Here is a 15,945-nt window from a genome sequence, read left to right as displayed (position 1 = left end):
CGGCACACGGTGGTGCTCCCATCGACGATGCGGCGTTGCTCCGGTGCCGGCCGGCGATGCTCCCATCGGCATGCGGCGTTGCTATCAACGACGACGCGGTGGTGCTCCCATCAAGATGCGGCGTTGCTATCAGCGGCTAGCAGCGCTGCTCCAGTGGCGGCCGGTGTTGCTGCCAGAGGCCATGTTGTGCTCCCGCGGCCGCCGGCTTTGCTACCATAGGTCGGCGACGCTTCTTCAAGCAGTGGCGGCGTTGCTACTAAAGGTCGGGCAAGGTTGCTCGCCGGAGGGCAACGGTGTTGCTCGCCAAAGGCCGGCGACGTTGCTACAAACGATCATGCCGGAATCTTCGCCGGCGACGGCGGTGTCGCCGATGAGAGGTCGCGAGTCCGCTGAGGGAGGGAAGGGATGCTGCCAGTGGGAGGATAGAGGTGCTGCGGAGGGACTTAAGGGAGGTGCTTCTAAGCATACCAAGGAGCGATAGATTTTGCTACCAAGTAGGCCTGGGCGGTGGGAGTTCCGAGAGCTGCTCGCGATGAGTTTTTCCTTTTCGTTTTCCAGCTGCCAAGGAAGCGTCGACCATATTAAACGGTTTAGATTAGCCGATCGGACGGCTAGCGACCCGGGGGATCCGGGATTCGATCCCCCGGGGACGCTCAGCACTACCCTTAACCAAACCGCCTTTGACCTTTCCTGCGCAGGCCTCGACGGCCTCCCAGCTCGCGACATCTCTCGTGGCGAGGGGGAACTCATAACTCCTAACTTCCGTCTCCTCGGCGCCCGGCCGACCGCCGCGGCCGAACCGCCGCCTGCTTCGTCCGCCGCCGCGGGGTGACCGGGGAGATGGGCGTGCACGGCCTGTGGGGGCTGCTGGCCCCGGTGGGGCGGCGCGTGTCGGTGGAGACCCTCGCGGGGAAGCGGCTGGCGGTGGACGCCAGCATCTGGATGGTGCAGTTCATGCGGGCGATGCGGGACGACAAGGGCGACATGATCCGCGACGCCCACATCCTCGGCTTCCTCCGCCGCATCTGCAAGCTCCTCTTCCTCCGGGCCCGCCCGGTCTTCGTCTTCGACGGCGCCACGCCGGCACTCAAGCGGCGCACCCTCGCCGCCCGCCGCCGCCACCGCGACGCCGCTCAGGCCAAGGTCCGCAAGACCGCCGAGAAGCTCCTAATCTCCCATGTGAGTCACCTCCCCCCTTCCCTCCGCGTGAGTTCGTGCTTAATTTGGGCAATCCTCTCCCACAGTTTGATGATGCTTGTGAATGGTGCTGCTGCATTTACAGGCGAAATACTTGCTATTCCGAATCGTCCAATAAATGTACATAGTGTTTGCACATTGGACCCTGTTTCGATCTTAATAAATATATAGAACCGAGTAAGCTTTACTTCACAAAAAAAAAGAGTAAGCTTTGATCAGTGGACTTGAAGATGTTCTAGTTATACTGGGATGCATATATTACTCTCCCTGGAGATGTTAAGTTGAGTTTCTGTGCTAAAATGTGGCAATTAAATTTTCTTTTAACTAAGTTATTTCACTTTGCTTATCTTATAATGGAATCCGGGTTTTATCCTGTTAAAAGAATAATTAATTCAGCATTTGCCACGAGGTAAGGGGTTAACTAATCTCACAACTTTTCCCCTATAGCACTTCCAGAACAATTCTTATTCTAAGAACGCATGTAAGATACTTATCTTCAAAGCCTAGTATGCAACTAGGCATTGTGGGAGTTGTTTGGGCCATAAAGTTAATTGGTGGTGATAAATTGTGCTTGGAGGAAGAAGGGCTGTTTAAACCCTTCCACTTTGTCTTCCCAAATCATCTATCCATCGTAAATGCGCCTTTTCTTCCTGAACTGCACGCTTTCCAATGACCGATTAGGGAGGATATGCCATCTCTTAGGTGTACCAGTTTTCTAAACTGGGTTAGTAAAGCCACTACCAAGATATTGATGGTTTTAACCTGTGGTTATCAGCTCAAGGCAAGTAGGCTTGAAGAATTGGCAGCACAAATCAAAAGTGACAGGGCTAAGCATGATGCCAAGGGCAAGCAAGTTGAGAGCACTAGAGTAGAAGAAACTGAGATAACAAATGGAGATCAAAACCGAAATGACGATGGCGAGAGCAGCAGGGGAACAGTTGCACCAATCAACCAGGAAAAACTGGACGAACTGTGTGTGTCTTTCTGTAATTTTCACATGTTTTCTTGCTGGTTAAGGTCAGTAAGTTGATACTTTCGTTGCATGTGTTAAGGCTGGCCGCGTCACTTGCTGCAGAGGACGAGGCAGATTTCATAGGAAAAGGGGAACACAATTCTGCAAGTGTTACATTGCAAGAAGGAATTGGCATTGATGAGGATGAGAACGATGACGACGAAGAGATGATATTTGTAAGTCACAGCTAAGTCAATGAAAAGTCATTTTTAACTGGCTATCTTCTTGTTCACAAAAGAGTTTCTTTATCTTCTCATGGCACAATGGTTGAGTGTTTTATGTGTTAAGTCTGTTTGAAAGACACTGGATTTTGTAACGCAATTTCAGCCTATGACAACTGGTGACCTTGACCCTGCGGTATTAGCTTCTCTCCCTCCATCAATGCAGTTAGATCTACTTGTCCAGGTAATGGGGCCAAACTAGTATTCGTCTGTCTGTCATTTGTACTACCTTCAACTCTTTATGTATATGATCACAGACTATTGAGAAATGTATCTTATTTTATTATTTGTGTTTGCTTTAGATGAGGGAGAGGGTGATGGCTGAAAACAGGCAGAAGTATCAGAAAATAAAAAAGGTACCAGATGTACTTTTCGATCATATGCATGGCTAAATATATCACTAGTGTTGCACTGTTGATACCTTCCAAATGTGGTTCAGTAATTCTATGGATTTTGGACTCCTTTAGTAAGTTAATTGTTTTAAGCATCAATCAACCCTTACACTTTTATTAGATGAATGAATTTTCAAAACTTGTCCCTGTTTCAGTAATGGTTAATGTTAGGGTTGGGGTTTGTACATATGGTCTTACAGTGCCTTGCCTCCTTGCAGGAGCCAGCAAAATTTTCGGAGCTTCAAATACAGTCCTATCTGAAAACTGTTGCTTTCCGTCGAGAAATAGAAGAAGTTCAGAGGGGTGCTGCAGGTAAGGATGTTGGGGGCATCCAGACATCGAAAATAGCGTCAGAAGCCAACAGAGAGTTCATTTTCTCATCATCATTCACTGGGGATAAACAGTAAGTGATGTATTTATGTCTGAATGTGTGTGCATTTAGGGAGTGTCCTCAAACTTACCAACCTGTACCGATATCACTTATTAGATTATACTTTTCTGAATCAGGACGTTAGCACAAAGAGGTGTAGATGAGCATATTGTTGATAGCGTTAAATCAAAAAGGGGAATTGGTTCTGCTGTCTTCAAATCCAGTCCCTCAAGTACTTCTAGATCAATTAACCCTCACAATAGTGAGCCTTCGACGGATTTTGGGCCTGATGTTGAGACGTACCGTGATGAGAGAGGAAGGATGAGAGTAAGTAGGGTCAGAGCAATGGGAATTCGTATGACTCGTGATATTCAAAGGAATTTGGATTTTATCAAAGAGCACGAGCAGGCAAAAATCATGGGACACGCCAATGTAAGCAAAGGATCAACTAGCAATGAAGAACCTCCAGATTTTCCAGAACATCTTTTTGAAAATGATAGGCTGCAGAGTTCCATTGGACTCACTGAAGATCTTGCTGAAACTATTGGCGTCGATGATAACACCTCATCACTGGTAGGAGGATCTGATGACATTTGTGAGGATTCTGATCATGGAAGCAAAGAAACAATAGAGATATCTTTTGTTGATGATCAAATTGGAGCGAAGGACAACGATGATGAGCTGTTTTTGCATTTAGTTTCTGGAACTTCATCCAGCTTCTTCACTGATGATGATCGTTTGGCTAAGAATGCAGAAGAATCTGACAACTCTGAGGGCATTTGGGAAGAAGGTGTCATAGAAGAAGAAATACTTCCAAAGAAGGTTGGTGAGAAGGACTATCAATCGTCACTGCCTGATAACTGTTCTGCCGACGATGAGGTGGAATGGGAGGAAGGTGGCTTCGATGTTCCTTCCAGTAGTGAATACAATCAGTTTAAATTACCAAGAGGGGATATAGAAGAAGAGGCTCTCATACAAGAAGCAATAAGGAGAAGTTTAGAGGATTCTGAGAAGCAGGAATTTGAGAATGGGGTCCCTAAAGATTTACAAACATCTGATGTTCCTGAACCATCTGAAGCTCCTGGTACAACTGATTACAACTTTGAAGCTTCTTTTTGTAAAGAAACAATCAAAGAATTAGGAGTAGAAAGCAATGCTGGTGAGGATGGTGTTATGCCTGATCCTGAAGTGCTTGAAGCTGATGGACAAGAAAATAAAAACCAAGCTCAAAGGGAGAGCAATGATGGACAAACTGGTACGAACAAAGATTATTCGCCGGGGTCTCTTCCTCCGTATAATCTGTATAATCTATCCACCAGTACTCCTGCTGCAAGACCATCTCCCAGCTCAAAGGAAAATGATACAATCATATCTGCACCAACAACTCACGAATGGCCTAAGGATGATAGCGATGAAGTTATCAAGTACAACACTTCAAATTCTCATAAATCAGAATGCAACACAAATGATCCTTATATCGGAGAAACCTCCAAGGCACCCCAGAAGGAGCTTTTGATGGATGAATTAGTAGCCAACACTGCTATACAGAAGGAAAATGTTGTCCAGGAAGATATAAACATTACCAAATTGAGTGAGAATTATGATAGCAATATCATATCAGAAAATAATCTAGAGGAGGAAATATCCTTTCTTAGACAAGAACAGGTAGATCTTGGAAATGAAAGGCGTAAGTTTGAAAGCCATGCAGAGTCCGTCAGCAGTGAGATGTTTGCTGAATGCCAGGTTTGTTGAAATCCACTTTACCTCTTTTAACTAGCTAAGAACTTTTTGCCGAGAGTTATTATCGCTAAACTGTGATGTACTTAATTGTGTTTATTAGTACAGTGTGTTAAGCTGGATATACCTTTGCTTGATACAGGAATTGCTCCAAATGTTTGGCTTGCCATATATAATTGCACCCATGGAAGCTGAAGCACAGTGTGCATACATGGAAATTAACAACCTTGTTGATGGAGTTGTTACTGATGATTCAGATGTCTTCCTGTTTGGGGCAAGGAATGTTTATAAAAATATATTTGATGAAAGGAAGTATGTGGAAACATACCTTATGAAGGTATACCGGTCTATCCTCTCTCTGCTTTCTAGTCCCGATTACTTGCATTACTTTTCCAGCTAAAGCACTAGTGAAAGTCAGCTTATCTGAGCTGGATCAGCTTTTCCAGTTAAAGCAATAATGAAAAACAGCTTATCTGAGCCGGATCATGCTTTTCAATTACTATTATAATTCTATTTCAGGACATCGAATCTGAGCTTGGGCTAACAAGGGAACAATTAATACGTATGGCTTTGCTTCTTGGGAGTGACTACACTGAAGGAATTAGGTAATAACTGGCAATAATATCTCTCACGTTTTATTAGATCTTGAAAAGAATTGGAACTATATGTTACTTGTTAGTGGGGATATTGTATGCTCACAATTTGTGAGCTATATCATTTATATAAAAGTATATGCAAAATTGATTTTCTCCCTGAGTTGTGTAGTAGGAAGATCAGACAAATTTGTTGTTCCAGAAATCAAAAGCAAGTTTTATTTTGTAGGAAAGGGTTGTCGCAATATTTCTTCTATTTTGAAAGCCTATCTAATGATTAATGAAATACACAAATCTCGATTTTCTCCCTGAGTTGTGTACTAGGAAGATCAGACAAATTTGTTGTTCCAGAAATCAAAAGCAAGTTCTATTTTGTAGGAAAGGGTTGTCGCAATATTTCTTCTATTTTGAAAGCCCGTCTAATGATTAATGAAATACACAAATCTATAAGGCTTTGCATGAAGAAATTGCTGTCTTGGTTATTTAGCTTACAACGAGCAAGAAATCCTTAAGCAATCATCTTGCTGTTATTTAAAATTTTCTATGGTGTTCTTACACTTTTATATACTGGACGTGCAGTGGTATTGGCATTGTGAATGCTATTGAAGTTGTAAACGCATTTCCGGAGGAAGATGGCCTCCAGAAGTTCAGAGAATGGATTGAATCACCCGATCCAGCAATATTGGGGAAACTTGATATGGAGACCAGTGGCAGTTCAAAGAGAAGAAAACCTGGTGCAAATGAATCGTGTGAAAAGGGAAATAGCCTGCAACCTGAATGTGTTGAAGGACCTGATGATAACCAATCTTCTAACGAGAAGCAACATGTCAAGGAAGTATTTATGAGTAAGCATGTAAGTATGTTTTATTTTAGGGAGTAACTTCTGAACTGCTTTAGTTGCTTGGTTATATCTGATACATGCTTCTCTAATATTTCTAATACACTGATTACTATATCTGTATTTATCAGAGGAACGTAAGCAAGAACTGGCATATTCCTTCCACTTTTCCTAGTGAGACAGTTATCAGTGCATACATTTCTCCACAAGTGGATGATTCAACAGAACGTTTTTCCTGGGGAAGACCAGACTTAAGCTTGCTACGCAAGTAAGTTTTCTTTAAGCGAACAAAATTTTCCTATGAATACACTCAAGCGATCAAATATAGCCTTGACTCGTCCTGTGAATTACACTCTGTTCCCTCTATTTTTGATCATATCTTTTTAGGGACAGAGGGCCTGCTTGCTTGTACTGGTCTAAGAGATTGTTGACAAATATTGTCTGTATTTTATTTATAGTTGAATGGGAGTCATGAGGTAACTCAATGGTAGAACACATGGTTGTGCCTTTTGTGGGGTTAGGTTTCATTTCAAAATTACACATGGCCTCTGTGTGGGTTATTTTTTCAAAATTGTGGAAGTTTGTCCTTGGAAGTTCTTTGTAAGGACGAAAAATGTAATTGAAAAGAACACAATAGTAATACATATGCATTTTTCTCCTATTTCATCAATATATTTTGGTGCAGTAACAGAAACTGCAATGTTGACTTTCTTTAGGTTATGCTGGGAAAGGTTTGGCTGGAACAAGGAGAAAGCTGATGAACTACTGCTTCCAGTCTTGAAAGAGTATAATAAGCATGAGGTTTCTCGTCGATCTCAGGAATATCGTCAACAATATGTGCTGTATCCTAGGATAGTTCAATATTGATTATGGCCGGTTTATGCCTAATGTTGATTTTCAGAACTTTTAACTCCGGTTTGGTCATTTCGGAAACATAATACCAAAAGTTTGAAACATCTAAAACCCACTTATTATGTATCGGAGTGAGTAATATAAATTTGTTAGACACGGTGTCTGTTATTTCAATACTTCAATACTTGTGGTCTTCAGTGCATGGTTTTCATTTAGCTTTAAGGAGATACTCCCTCCGTGCATTAATATAAGATGTTTTAAATATTTTTGAAGTAGACTAGATACGAACTAAAAAGAGTGAACCTACACACTAAAAGTAGACTAGATACAAACAAAAGTGAGTGCACCTATAAGATGGCTAAAACGTCTTACATTTGTGCACGGAGGGAGTAGTTTATCTGGAAATTATGGCTATCTAACAAAAAGTATTGGTTATTTGAAATGGGTACATGTTAATGGGGAGAGCTTTTACTTAAATGCAGACTCAGCTGCGCATGGAGGCATTTTATTCATTCAATGAGAGATTTGCCAAAATACGTAGCAAAAGGGTTCAGAAAGCTATCAAGGGTATTACTGGGAAAACCTTTTCAGAAACGGATGAACTCAATGAGGATAGTCCCAGTACTAGTAGTGCATCCAAGAAGAAAGAGGCAGACCCCTCTAAACCGAGAGGGAAACAGAACACTAGTGCTGGACCTAGACAGATGGGAAGTCATGAAGATGACAAAATTGGTGATCCTAATAGCTTTGCAGATGCAGGTGCAGATGAACTCGTAAAAGAACATAGAAGTGCAAGTAAGAAAAAGTCTGCAGTCCCTTCTGGTCGTTCTAGAGGAAGAGGTCGAAAAAGGATGAATGTTGGACAAGAGACCAGTAGGAATCAGGAAGATTCAGAAATTAAAGGGTCTACTTTGCCCCCAGATGAGGATTCACATAAAAGGCACACAGACAACTACAAACCAGAAGGAACCACAGTTCGTAGGGTAAGTTGCTATCATTTTCTTGCCTTCTCTTTTGTGTGGTGCTTATCTCACTACTTTAAACTAAGTACTGCCATGTGGACAGAAAACTTCTGCCATATCCAATATACCTTCTTAGCCCTGCCTGCAACAAATATGCGCTTCATTATGAATCAGAATGAATGTGTGGACCTTACTATATTTGCATGCTTTTGTTGTTTCTGCAGTCAAATAGGAAGAGGAAACAAGTAACATACATGGAAGATGAACATGAAGCCGATGACAACGATGTTCCCTTGCATCAAGTCGATAGCAATGACCCAAGCCAAACTGCCACAGACGGTGACATGGCTGGACGAGACGCCCAATTCAATATGCTCCGTCAGGATACAGGTGAACTGAACAGCGATCAGATGCATGAGGATCCACACATCGCTGAAGATATAAATGAAGACCCCTTGGGCTTTGAGTTAGGAGAGGACCAGTCAGAGTCTGCACCAAAAGAATACCTCTTCACTGGAGGTGGATTCTGTATGGAAGAGGAGGATGAACAAGGTACATCAATTGATCGATCTGGTGGGGAGACGGTGGATGGAATAAGTGATGCCTGTGAGGATATTGGCGTGGTTTCAGACGGTGGTAAAATTACGGAGGCCCCAGCTGCATCTTCATCAAAGAGACATAATCCCAGCCGTGGTTTGCCAACGCCTATCAAACGTAGAAGAAAATAGCGGCAGTGTATCACGCCTCTTGTCATTATAGCCTCTTCCGTTCAAGTTGGTGTAGCTCACGTTTTGATAGTTTGCTAACTTTGTAGTTAGTTTGTTTGCTACTGCTCTGTAGCTCAGAGCTTGTAGTCTAAAATGTTGTTGAGAAAATGTTCAGGGCCAACTTTTTGCTAGTGACAGGCAAATAATCGCCTGTTGTGAACATTTAGATCCAACTCGCTGCATTTGCTGTATTCCGATTGCAAGATAAGGCCAAGCCAAGTTGGTGCTTTTATCGGTAAACTGAAATCACGACTGAATGGGTCAAATACTTTCATCTCACTTGACTCGATTTTTTTTTTTTTTTGACCTGATCTCACTTGACTCAATTTGGTGGAGGGTCAAAGTTTTCATAATAAAATTTAAACAGAACAACGATACAAAAGTTTCTCCAGATTTCTACATTCGAAATCATGGTAGGCTGATGCAAATGCAATATTTCTCCGTGATCTACTTTTGTTCTTCGTTTTTGTTTCTGCGCTGCGCTATCCGTATGTTTGGGCGTAGTTTCTCTTCAGACACGGCAAACTGGTTCCAGTGGTTCCTGACCCAACCAAACCCCCGCGTCGCCGTCGCCGTCGCGCCTCCGTCAACCCGCCGCTCCGTTGTGCACTCCGACGACTCGGGAGGTCTCCCGTCCGCTCCCAAACCCAACAGGCTCCGTCGCCGCGTCCCGAAGCCAGTTCCACCTCGCGGAGGCGGTTCGCGGCGGTGCTTGTATTGGTGGACTGGCTGGTGGATCTCTCGGAGCTACAAGGATGGCGCTCGGCGCCCGCCTCCTCCTGGGTCTCGCGCTGCTCGCGGCCCTAATCGGGGTCCTCCTCCAGCTCTACCGCCTCAGGAAACCGGTGCGTTCTCTGTTCGTTTCCACCCAGAAATTCCCACGCTCTAATAAACCTCGCTTGTTCGACGGTAGCTGCGTTGGCACTTGCAACTGCTTCAGATACAAAATTACAGACTAAATCCTGGTCTGCTGGTTCGATGTGTCAGCCGGTCAAGGGCTTGATCCAGACGCTAGACATCTATGTTATTATATTACAACTGCAACTTATATGTGCTTATAGTGGAAGCAAAATCAATGTGATTCTGTGTAGTAGCTGTGCAGTGGACTTGTGATTGTTGCTCTCCTGACCTATAGCTTTAGATTTAAGAAGTAAGGATTTAAGGGAAATTTCCATTTGGGGATATAAATTCCTGTTGTAACACCTTTTTCTCTTCTCGTATCTGCCGCAATTTGCAGAGGTTGTGGACACCGGAGGAACTGTCGGTATACAATGGAACGGATGAGGGGTTACCCATACTACTTGGGATTTTGGGGTATTTGTGCTTCTTTCGCTCCTTATATTTCTGTTGCATGTGTTATAGACTGGGACCTTTTAATCTGCCTCACTCATATACAAGGAAACCTGAGTTTGCTTAGGTCCAACTTATTTGCTCGTAAATGCATGTTATAGACTTACATTGCTTAATTCTATGGACGCTCTATTCCCTTAACTCCACACCCAACTTCCTGGACTATGTATGAGCTTATTTCGCCCTTTCATCTGATAATTCAGCTCGGTGTTTGACGTCACAAAAGGAAGGTCACATTATGGTCCCGGAGGAGGTTATCATCACTTCTCTGGCAGGTAACGTTTGTACTTCTATTGTGTTCTGGATTCTGAGCTATGCTTTGTTGTTACCTCGTTGTAATCATATATGTATAATTTCAGAATTTCTTGCTCTAAACTTGAAGTGGTTCTAATTCTATGAATTCGTGAAAAAAAAAGTTCTACTTCTATGAATTCACACAAAAAAGTTTTAGTTCTGTGAGATCACTAGATTCCAAGATATTGTAATGAGCCTGAAAGCATTATTGGGATTTTTTTTGGGTCGAACAGTTTCCACTAGTAGTATGAGCAGTTTTAACCCAGTTGATGGTAATTTAAATTTAAGGGGTGCACAGTGGGAGACAGAAATACTGAGAATCTTAGGCCATTCTATGGTTACATTGAGTTTTGTTAAATTTCGAAGAGCTCATCTCATTTTCCATGCTGATACTGAAGTAGCATTTTCTTAACAGGGACGCATCACGAGCGTTTGTTTCTGGAAATTTTACAGGTAAGATTGTTCATCTTATTGCTAGTGAATCGCATCTAATAAATCTGTTATGTGATCATGACATGTTGGCTGTATTCAGATAGATTTTAGGGCCTCTGTTAAGTTCATAAAATTTACTGTACAATCAATATTAACTACAAACATCATAAAATACAATCTATTTGATGTATTATGCTAGCTAAGCGACAATAGTTCATCCAACTACATATGGGGAAGGGGTATATTATGGACTTGTGGCTGGCGCTGATGGAGCAATATATCACTGAAAAGTACTTCTATATTAGGATCAAACCAGCAGTCATCTGTGTAATCATGTGTAGCTTGACGTAATACAACACTACTGATTATGCTTTTATATATATTCACTCTTGGATAATCTAGCACATGTTTGATTGACCTGCATCATTATAGTTCGACCCACTAAGATAAGTGTTTAGATCATTATTTTTTTCTCCCATTGACATGAGAGTTTCTAGCCTCTCAGAGCGAAACCACTTTTTAAATATATAATCAACAGACATTGTATTTATTTCTGCATTAGCCCCATCATTGAATCAAGGATCTTACCCATGTGTTGTCTCCAGACCAATTCTTGATTTAACTGTCTAATTACACCTTCCTGTCTCAACGCTCAACTAAATAAAAAGCTGCATCATTGAGATTTCGTATTTGGATCCAAGCTGAGAGTAAAGGGCTTGGATCAGTAGTTAATTATTCATAAAATTAAATGGGTGGTCTTGTTAGATATCACTATTTGTAGATAACTCAGAATCAACTTGTTTCCTTGTTGATTTTCTTGGCCGTTAGGTAAATTTCAGCTCTCATAGCGATTTGCCGAATAGGATACATGCTCAGACTTCCTTTTTAAGATGTTTTGCTTTGAAATGTTACTGTGAGTGAATGCTGTGTTCATTCATCAAACATAGAAATCAGACATCATAGCGACAATACAATAGAGTAACCACTTCTGTGATTCAACAGGTGACGGGCTGACAGATTCATTACAGGGCTTATCTAGCATGGAGGTACAAGCATACTGTACCAATGATTTGTATTCGTAATTTTATATGGCTTACAATTTCTCTATAGAGGTACTAAGCTACATGGCCAGAGAAATATTGTCACAGAGCTACTACAAGTCAAGCATATACTACTAATTATTTATTTATATTCCATAAAACATTAAATCTTAAAATTTCTCTATGGAACTAGATGACCAGAGAGAAATTGTTAAGAACTGCTACAGTTAAGAAGTATCGGTGTAAAATTTTGTTAACTTCAATTATAATGCATGTACAATGGAGTTGTTTTGTCTTTTGCTCCACGTGTCAACATACCAATTTCTGACCCTGTTTCTTTTTAATTTCATATAAGAATTAAATATTTTTTCTTACTTAAGAATCTGCTTCTAGTTGGATGGACATAATCCAGTAGTGCCAACATGTGTAGTAATATTTACGTTAACACAGTAAATCACTAACATTTAGAAGAAAACTAAAATTAGAGGAGTTCCTTATATGGTAACATGTATACTTTTCTAGCTTGAAAGCGCATGCAAAGTTTGTGACGCCTCCTCTCCCCTTGTTTCCAAATTGTTTATTGTTAGTTTTGTCGCTTTGTTTCAGGTAAATAGCATTGTTGACTGGAGGAAACTTTACTTTGACAAATACATGTGAGTTTTTCTCTTAGTTGGCTGATCAAAGTTATTTTTATTTCGTATTACCTATTTATGGATTTGAAGAACTCATTTAAACGACAACATGATGCATGTGGTGTTATGTACCTTCCATTGTAGCAAACTGTACATCACAAGAGACTCATCTGATCTCTCTATTCTGTCAATGTTCAAAGGCATTGCTCAAACCTGTTACTTGTCTGTATTGCTTACGATAGTAGTACCTATATCTATATGCCTATGCTATGTGAAACATGTTATGTTATTACGGAAATATTGAATCATTTTACAAAAGCTTTTCTTGATATCATATAAATGCATGTTGCAGATTTTCTGGTAAAATTGTCGGACGCTACTACGACAGCCAGGGCAATCCTACAAAATATCTGAAGGGTGTAGAGATGAAGGCAAAAAGAGGTGCTCAGCTTCTTGAGAAGCAGAAGAGCGAGGAAGACAAAATACCCAACTGTAATTCAAAATGGAGTCAGGCAGAGGGTGGAGAAGTAAGTAACCCATTTAATTGGTTTCTACTGTTGCTGTTGTCGGTTCACCTGATTTTTCTTAAATGGCAAATTACTGACTGAACTGATAGTCCTCAGCTTAATAAGTTTGAAAACAAGTTACTGACCGAGCTCATGAAATTTACGCTAGTGGGAGCATGCTAACTGCTAAGTGCCGGCAGTTGTGCGTAGAAACATATTTTGCCTGGGTGGGGTAGTAGTTTTTTAGGGCTTACACATCGATTTCAGGTCTGTTGTTCGTGGTTTAACACCCATTGATTGTTCTGCCTGAAAATGACTGAGCTTCCATAAGCTGGCTCCAAAATGAGTCATGGAGCAATGTATATTGCAGATAAAATAGCACAAGGAATTACTTGTATTGATGAGAATGAGTAGTAGCTTACAAACCGGGTGCATGTGGTGGCTACTGTCTACTGATCTCTTCTTAGAGGTTTAGACCTACTGTAGCGGCCATATCTTTGATGTGTGCAGCGGTATACCGCACATTTGATGAACCTAGTGCGGGTACTCCGCTGTAGATGTAGAACCTACGAGTTGTGTGTGTCTTTCTCTTTCCTGTGTGGTTGATAGGTCCATAAATTCGACATACTATGTATGCAGATCAGTAAGATGTGGAACCTAGGGGATTTAACGAAACCTCCTGATGGTGTGTATGCAGGTATGGTGCGAAGCAGGAGCAGGCTATCCAAGGCTGGTGAGGAGGCCAGGCGACATAGCCCTGACGGGAAAGGTGAGCCAGCGGTGCGCCTGTTTCCAGGAAGCGGAGCTGGGCAGGCCGGGGCTAGTGGTGTACGAAGGCTGTGATTATCTCTCCACGTCTTGCAAAGTGAAGTAGTAGTAGTAGTAGAATGTACGCTTGCAATGGCCTCTTACTCATTGCTAGAGTTGTAACAGTACTAGTACATCACATGATGATCTCTCATTCTCCTGAGAGTAGTGGATCGCCAATCCTTGGGAGTATCTAGCGCGGTGGTGTTGCTTCTGAAGTGAAGATCTGCAATCGATTGGGAATTTTACTTGCGATCAAATCATTTCGAGCCAGGGGATGTCCATGATGTATCGATGTTCATGATACTCCCAACTGTCATGGGACCTTGGGTATGTAGACGGTGTAGACGCTGTTGGCTGTATTCACCGATTCAGTCGATTCACGTGTACTACGTATTTCATCTTGATCCATGAACCTCAATTACTAGTAGGTTATTCAGTTTGTTAGAGCATCTCCACTCGTCTCCCCACAGAGCCCCCCACGGCCACTTTTTTTCATCCGGACGGCGAAAAACGGCCCAGTCAGTCCCCCGGTTCCTCGTTTTGGTCCGGATTTGAGCCTATTTTCGTCCGGACTCCCCATGCCATCCTCGGTTTCCCGGGGGTCTCCCGGGGACTCCGGATGAAGCTAAACCAACCGCCCACGCCCACGTGTCTCCTCTTTCGTCCGGATTCCCCGAGCCATCCTCTTTTTCCCCGAAAACGCCGCTTGGGGAGCACACGACTGGGAAACTACTCCTCCCCACGTCAAATCTTCCTCCAATCCGGACGAAAATTTCGCCGGATTTGGACGTGGGGAGCGCCAACGAGTGGGGATGCTCTTAGGCCAAAACATGGACACGACATGTTCGGAAACAAAAGTGCATGTTAATTACTTGATTTTTTTTTTTGCTTGTAATGTCAAACACCAGTACGCAGACTGTTGACTCTGCTCTCGCTACCATGATCTTTCTCAGGCTGGTGCCAATGCATCACTGCCTATAGCCTCTTTCTCAGGCTGGTGCCAATGCATCACTGCCTATAGCCTCGCCACGTCAGTTTTTATCCTCACTCTCACCCCACGGTGCCAGTGCACGGGCTATAGTGCCTGCTCTCACTTCTCTCTCCTCCACATCATCATTTCTTTTTCAGATTAAGTTATTTCACTCGATTTTTTTTAGACATTCAAAATAACGCAAGAAAATTATTTTATTCAACTCAAAATTTTACCGATTACATAATAATTAATAAAATTGCATAATAAATTTTAAAAGTTACATAATAAATAAAAAATAAATTCTAATCCTCTTCTTCCTCCTCCTCCTCCTCCTCCTCGTCGTCATCATCTTCCAGACCAAGCTCTTTTTCCACCATCTGGATGGCCTTCGCATGTTTGCGCTTTTCTGCTTCGTTCATGTCGGCGGTTGATCGGTCTTCCATTTTGTTCCATTGCTTGAGTAGCTTAGCCTTCACTAAACTATTCCACATGTTCTTCATCGCGAAGGATTTACTTGCTACCTCACTGCTTGATGAGGATTCCTTCCCCTTCCTCCTATCCTTACGTGCCACGGCCTTAGCCCTATCGCGGCCCGTTGGACGCTCCTCCTCCGTCGTCGCCTCGCTAGAGCTGTACTCACCAGAAACTCCTAGACGGCTTCTCTTGGCAGTGGAATCGGTTCCACTACCAGGACCATGTTGTCCTTTCCACTTCGCTTTATTGCGAACAGCTTCCCACCAGTGGTGCCGTCTGAACGGCTGAGTCACTCTTTTGTCATTCGCGTACCTCTCCATTGCCGCCTTCATGACCATTGCACCCAGACGATCACGCCTGATGAACTCTCGGCGGCGTCGCGGCCGTCTTGGGTCCGCCTCGAGGTTGAGCATCGCCTCCTCATACTCCGCCTGGAATGCACCGATCATATCACCCTCCATTCCGTCGCTCGAACTGCTGCTAGACGAAGACA

At 42.7% G+C, this 15,945-nt stretch overlaps 2 protein-coding genes across 4 annotated transcripts; both read left to right on the top strand.

Moving 5' to 3' along the window:
- Positions 1-840: 840 nt before the first annotated feature.
- LOC124701705 (DNA repair protein UVH3-like) lies at positions 841-8,902 on the top strand. The gene is made up of 14 exons (XM_047233798.1): positions 841-1,179; positions 1,973-2,169; positions 2,250-2,385; positions 2,537-2,614; positions 2,733-2,786; positions 3,041-3,225; positions 3,330-4,935; positions 5,072-5,266; positions 5,449-5,534; positions 6,102-6,375; positions 6,492-6,628; positions 7,077-7,161; positions 7,695-8,195; positions 8,399-8,902. Exons 1-14 carry the CDS (start codon positions 841-843, stop codon positions 8,900-8,902), a joined length of 4,377 nt encoding a protein of 1,458 aa, XP_047089754.1.
- A 614-nt stretch (positions 8,903-9,516) lies between these two features.
- On the top strand, positions 9,517-14,289 carry LOC124696472 (membrane-associated progesterone-binding protein 4-like). Of its 3 annotated transcripts, XM_047229200.1 has the most exons (8): positions 9,517-9,786; positions 10,179-10,255; positions 10,495-10,566; positions 11,001-11,038; positions 12,020-12,063; positions 12,664-12,710; positions 13,042-13,216; positions 13,893-14,289. In XM_047229200.1, the coding sequence occupies exons 1-8, from the start codon at positions 9,697-9,699 to the stop codon at positions 14,067-14,069; spliced, it is 720 nt and encodes a 239-aa protein (XP_047085156.1). In that variant the 5' UTR covers positions 9,517-9,696; the 3' UTR covers positions 14,070-14,289. The 3 variants fall into 3 exon arrangements, 2 of the variants coding, with proteins under 2 accessions (XP_047085156.1, XP_047085157.1); XR_007000689.1 differs by lacking the exon at positions 13,893-14,289 and having other exon boundaries at positions 10,987-11,038; positions 13,042-13,109; XM_047229201.1 differs by lacking the exons at positions 12,664-12,710; positions 13,893-14,289 and having other exon boundaries at positions 10,987-11,038; positions 13,078-13,145.
- The last annotated feature ends 1,656 nt before the right edge of the window (positions 14,290-15,945 follow it).

Source organism: Lolium rigidum, chromosome 3, assembly GCF_022539505.1.
Source record: "Lolium rigidum isolate FL_2022 chromosome 3, APGP_CSIRO_Lrig_0.1, whole genome shotgun sequence".
NCBI classification, from domain to species: Eukaryota; Viridiplantae; Streptophyta; class Magnoliopsida; order Poales; family Poaceae; genus Lolium; species Lolium rigidum.
This window is presented reverse-complemented; position numbering and strand designations above follow the sequence as displayed.

Excerpts from the sequence above, each read along its gene's own strand:
- LOC124696472 (XM_047229200.1), top strand. The coding sequence starts at position 9,697 with ATGGCGCTCGGCGCCCGCCTCCTCCTGGGTCTCGCGCTGCTCGCGGCC. Across the intron at positions 10,567-11,000 it reads TATCATCACTTCTCTGGCAG|GGACGCATCACGAGCGTTTG; the intron begins GTAACGTTTGTA and ends TTTTCTTAACAG. Across the intron at positions 12,711-13,041 it reads CTTTACTTTGACAAATACAT|ATTTTCTGGTAAAATTGTCG; the intron begins GTGAGTTTTTCT and ends TGCATGTTGCAG.
- LOC124701705 (XM_047233798.1), top strand. The coding sequence starts at position 841 with ATGGGCGTGCACGGCCTGTGGGGGCTGCTGGCCCCGGTGGGGCGGCGC. Across the intron at positions 2,170-2,249 it reads CAGGAAAAACTGGACGAACT|GCTGGCCGCGTCACTTGCTG; the intron begins GTGTGTGTCTTT and ends GCATGTGTTAAG. Across the intron at positions 2,787-3,040 it reads AGTATCAGAAAATAAAAAAG|GAGCCAGCAAAATTTTCGGA; the intron begins GTACCAGATGTA and ends GCCTCCTTGCAG.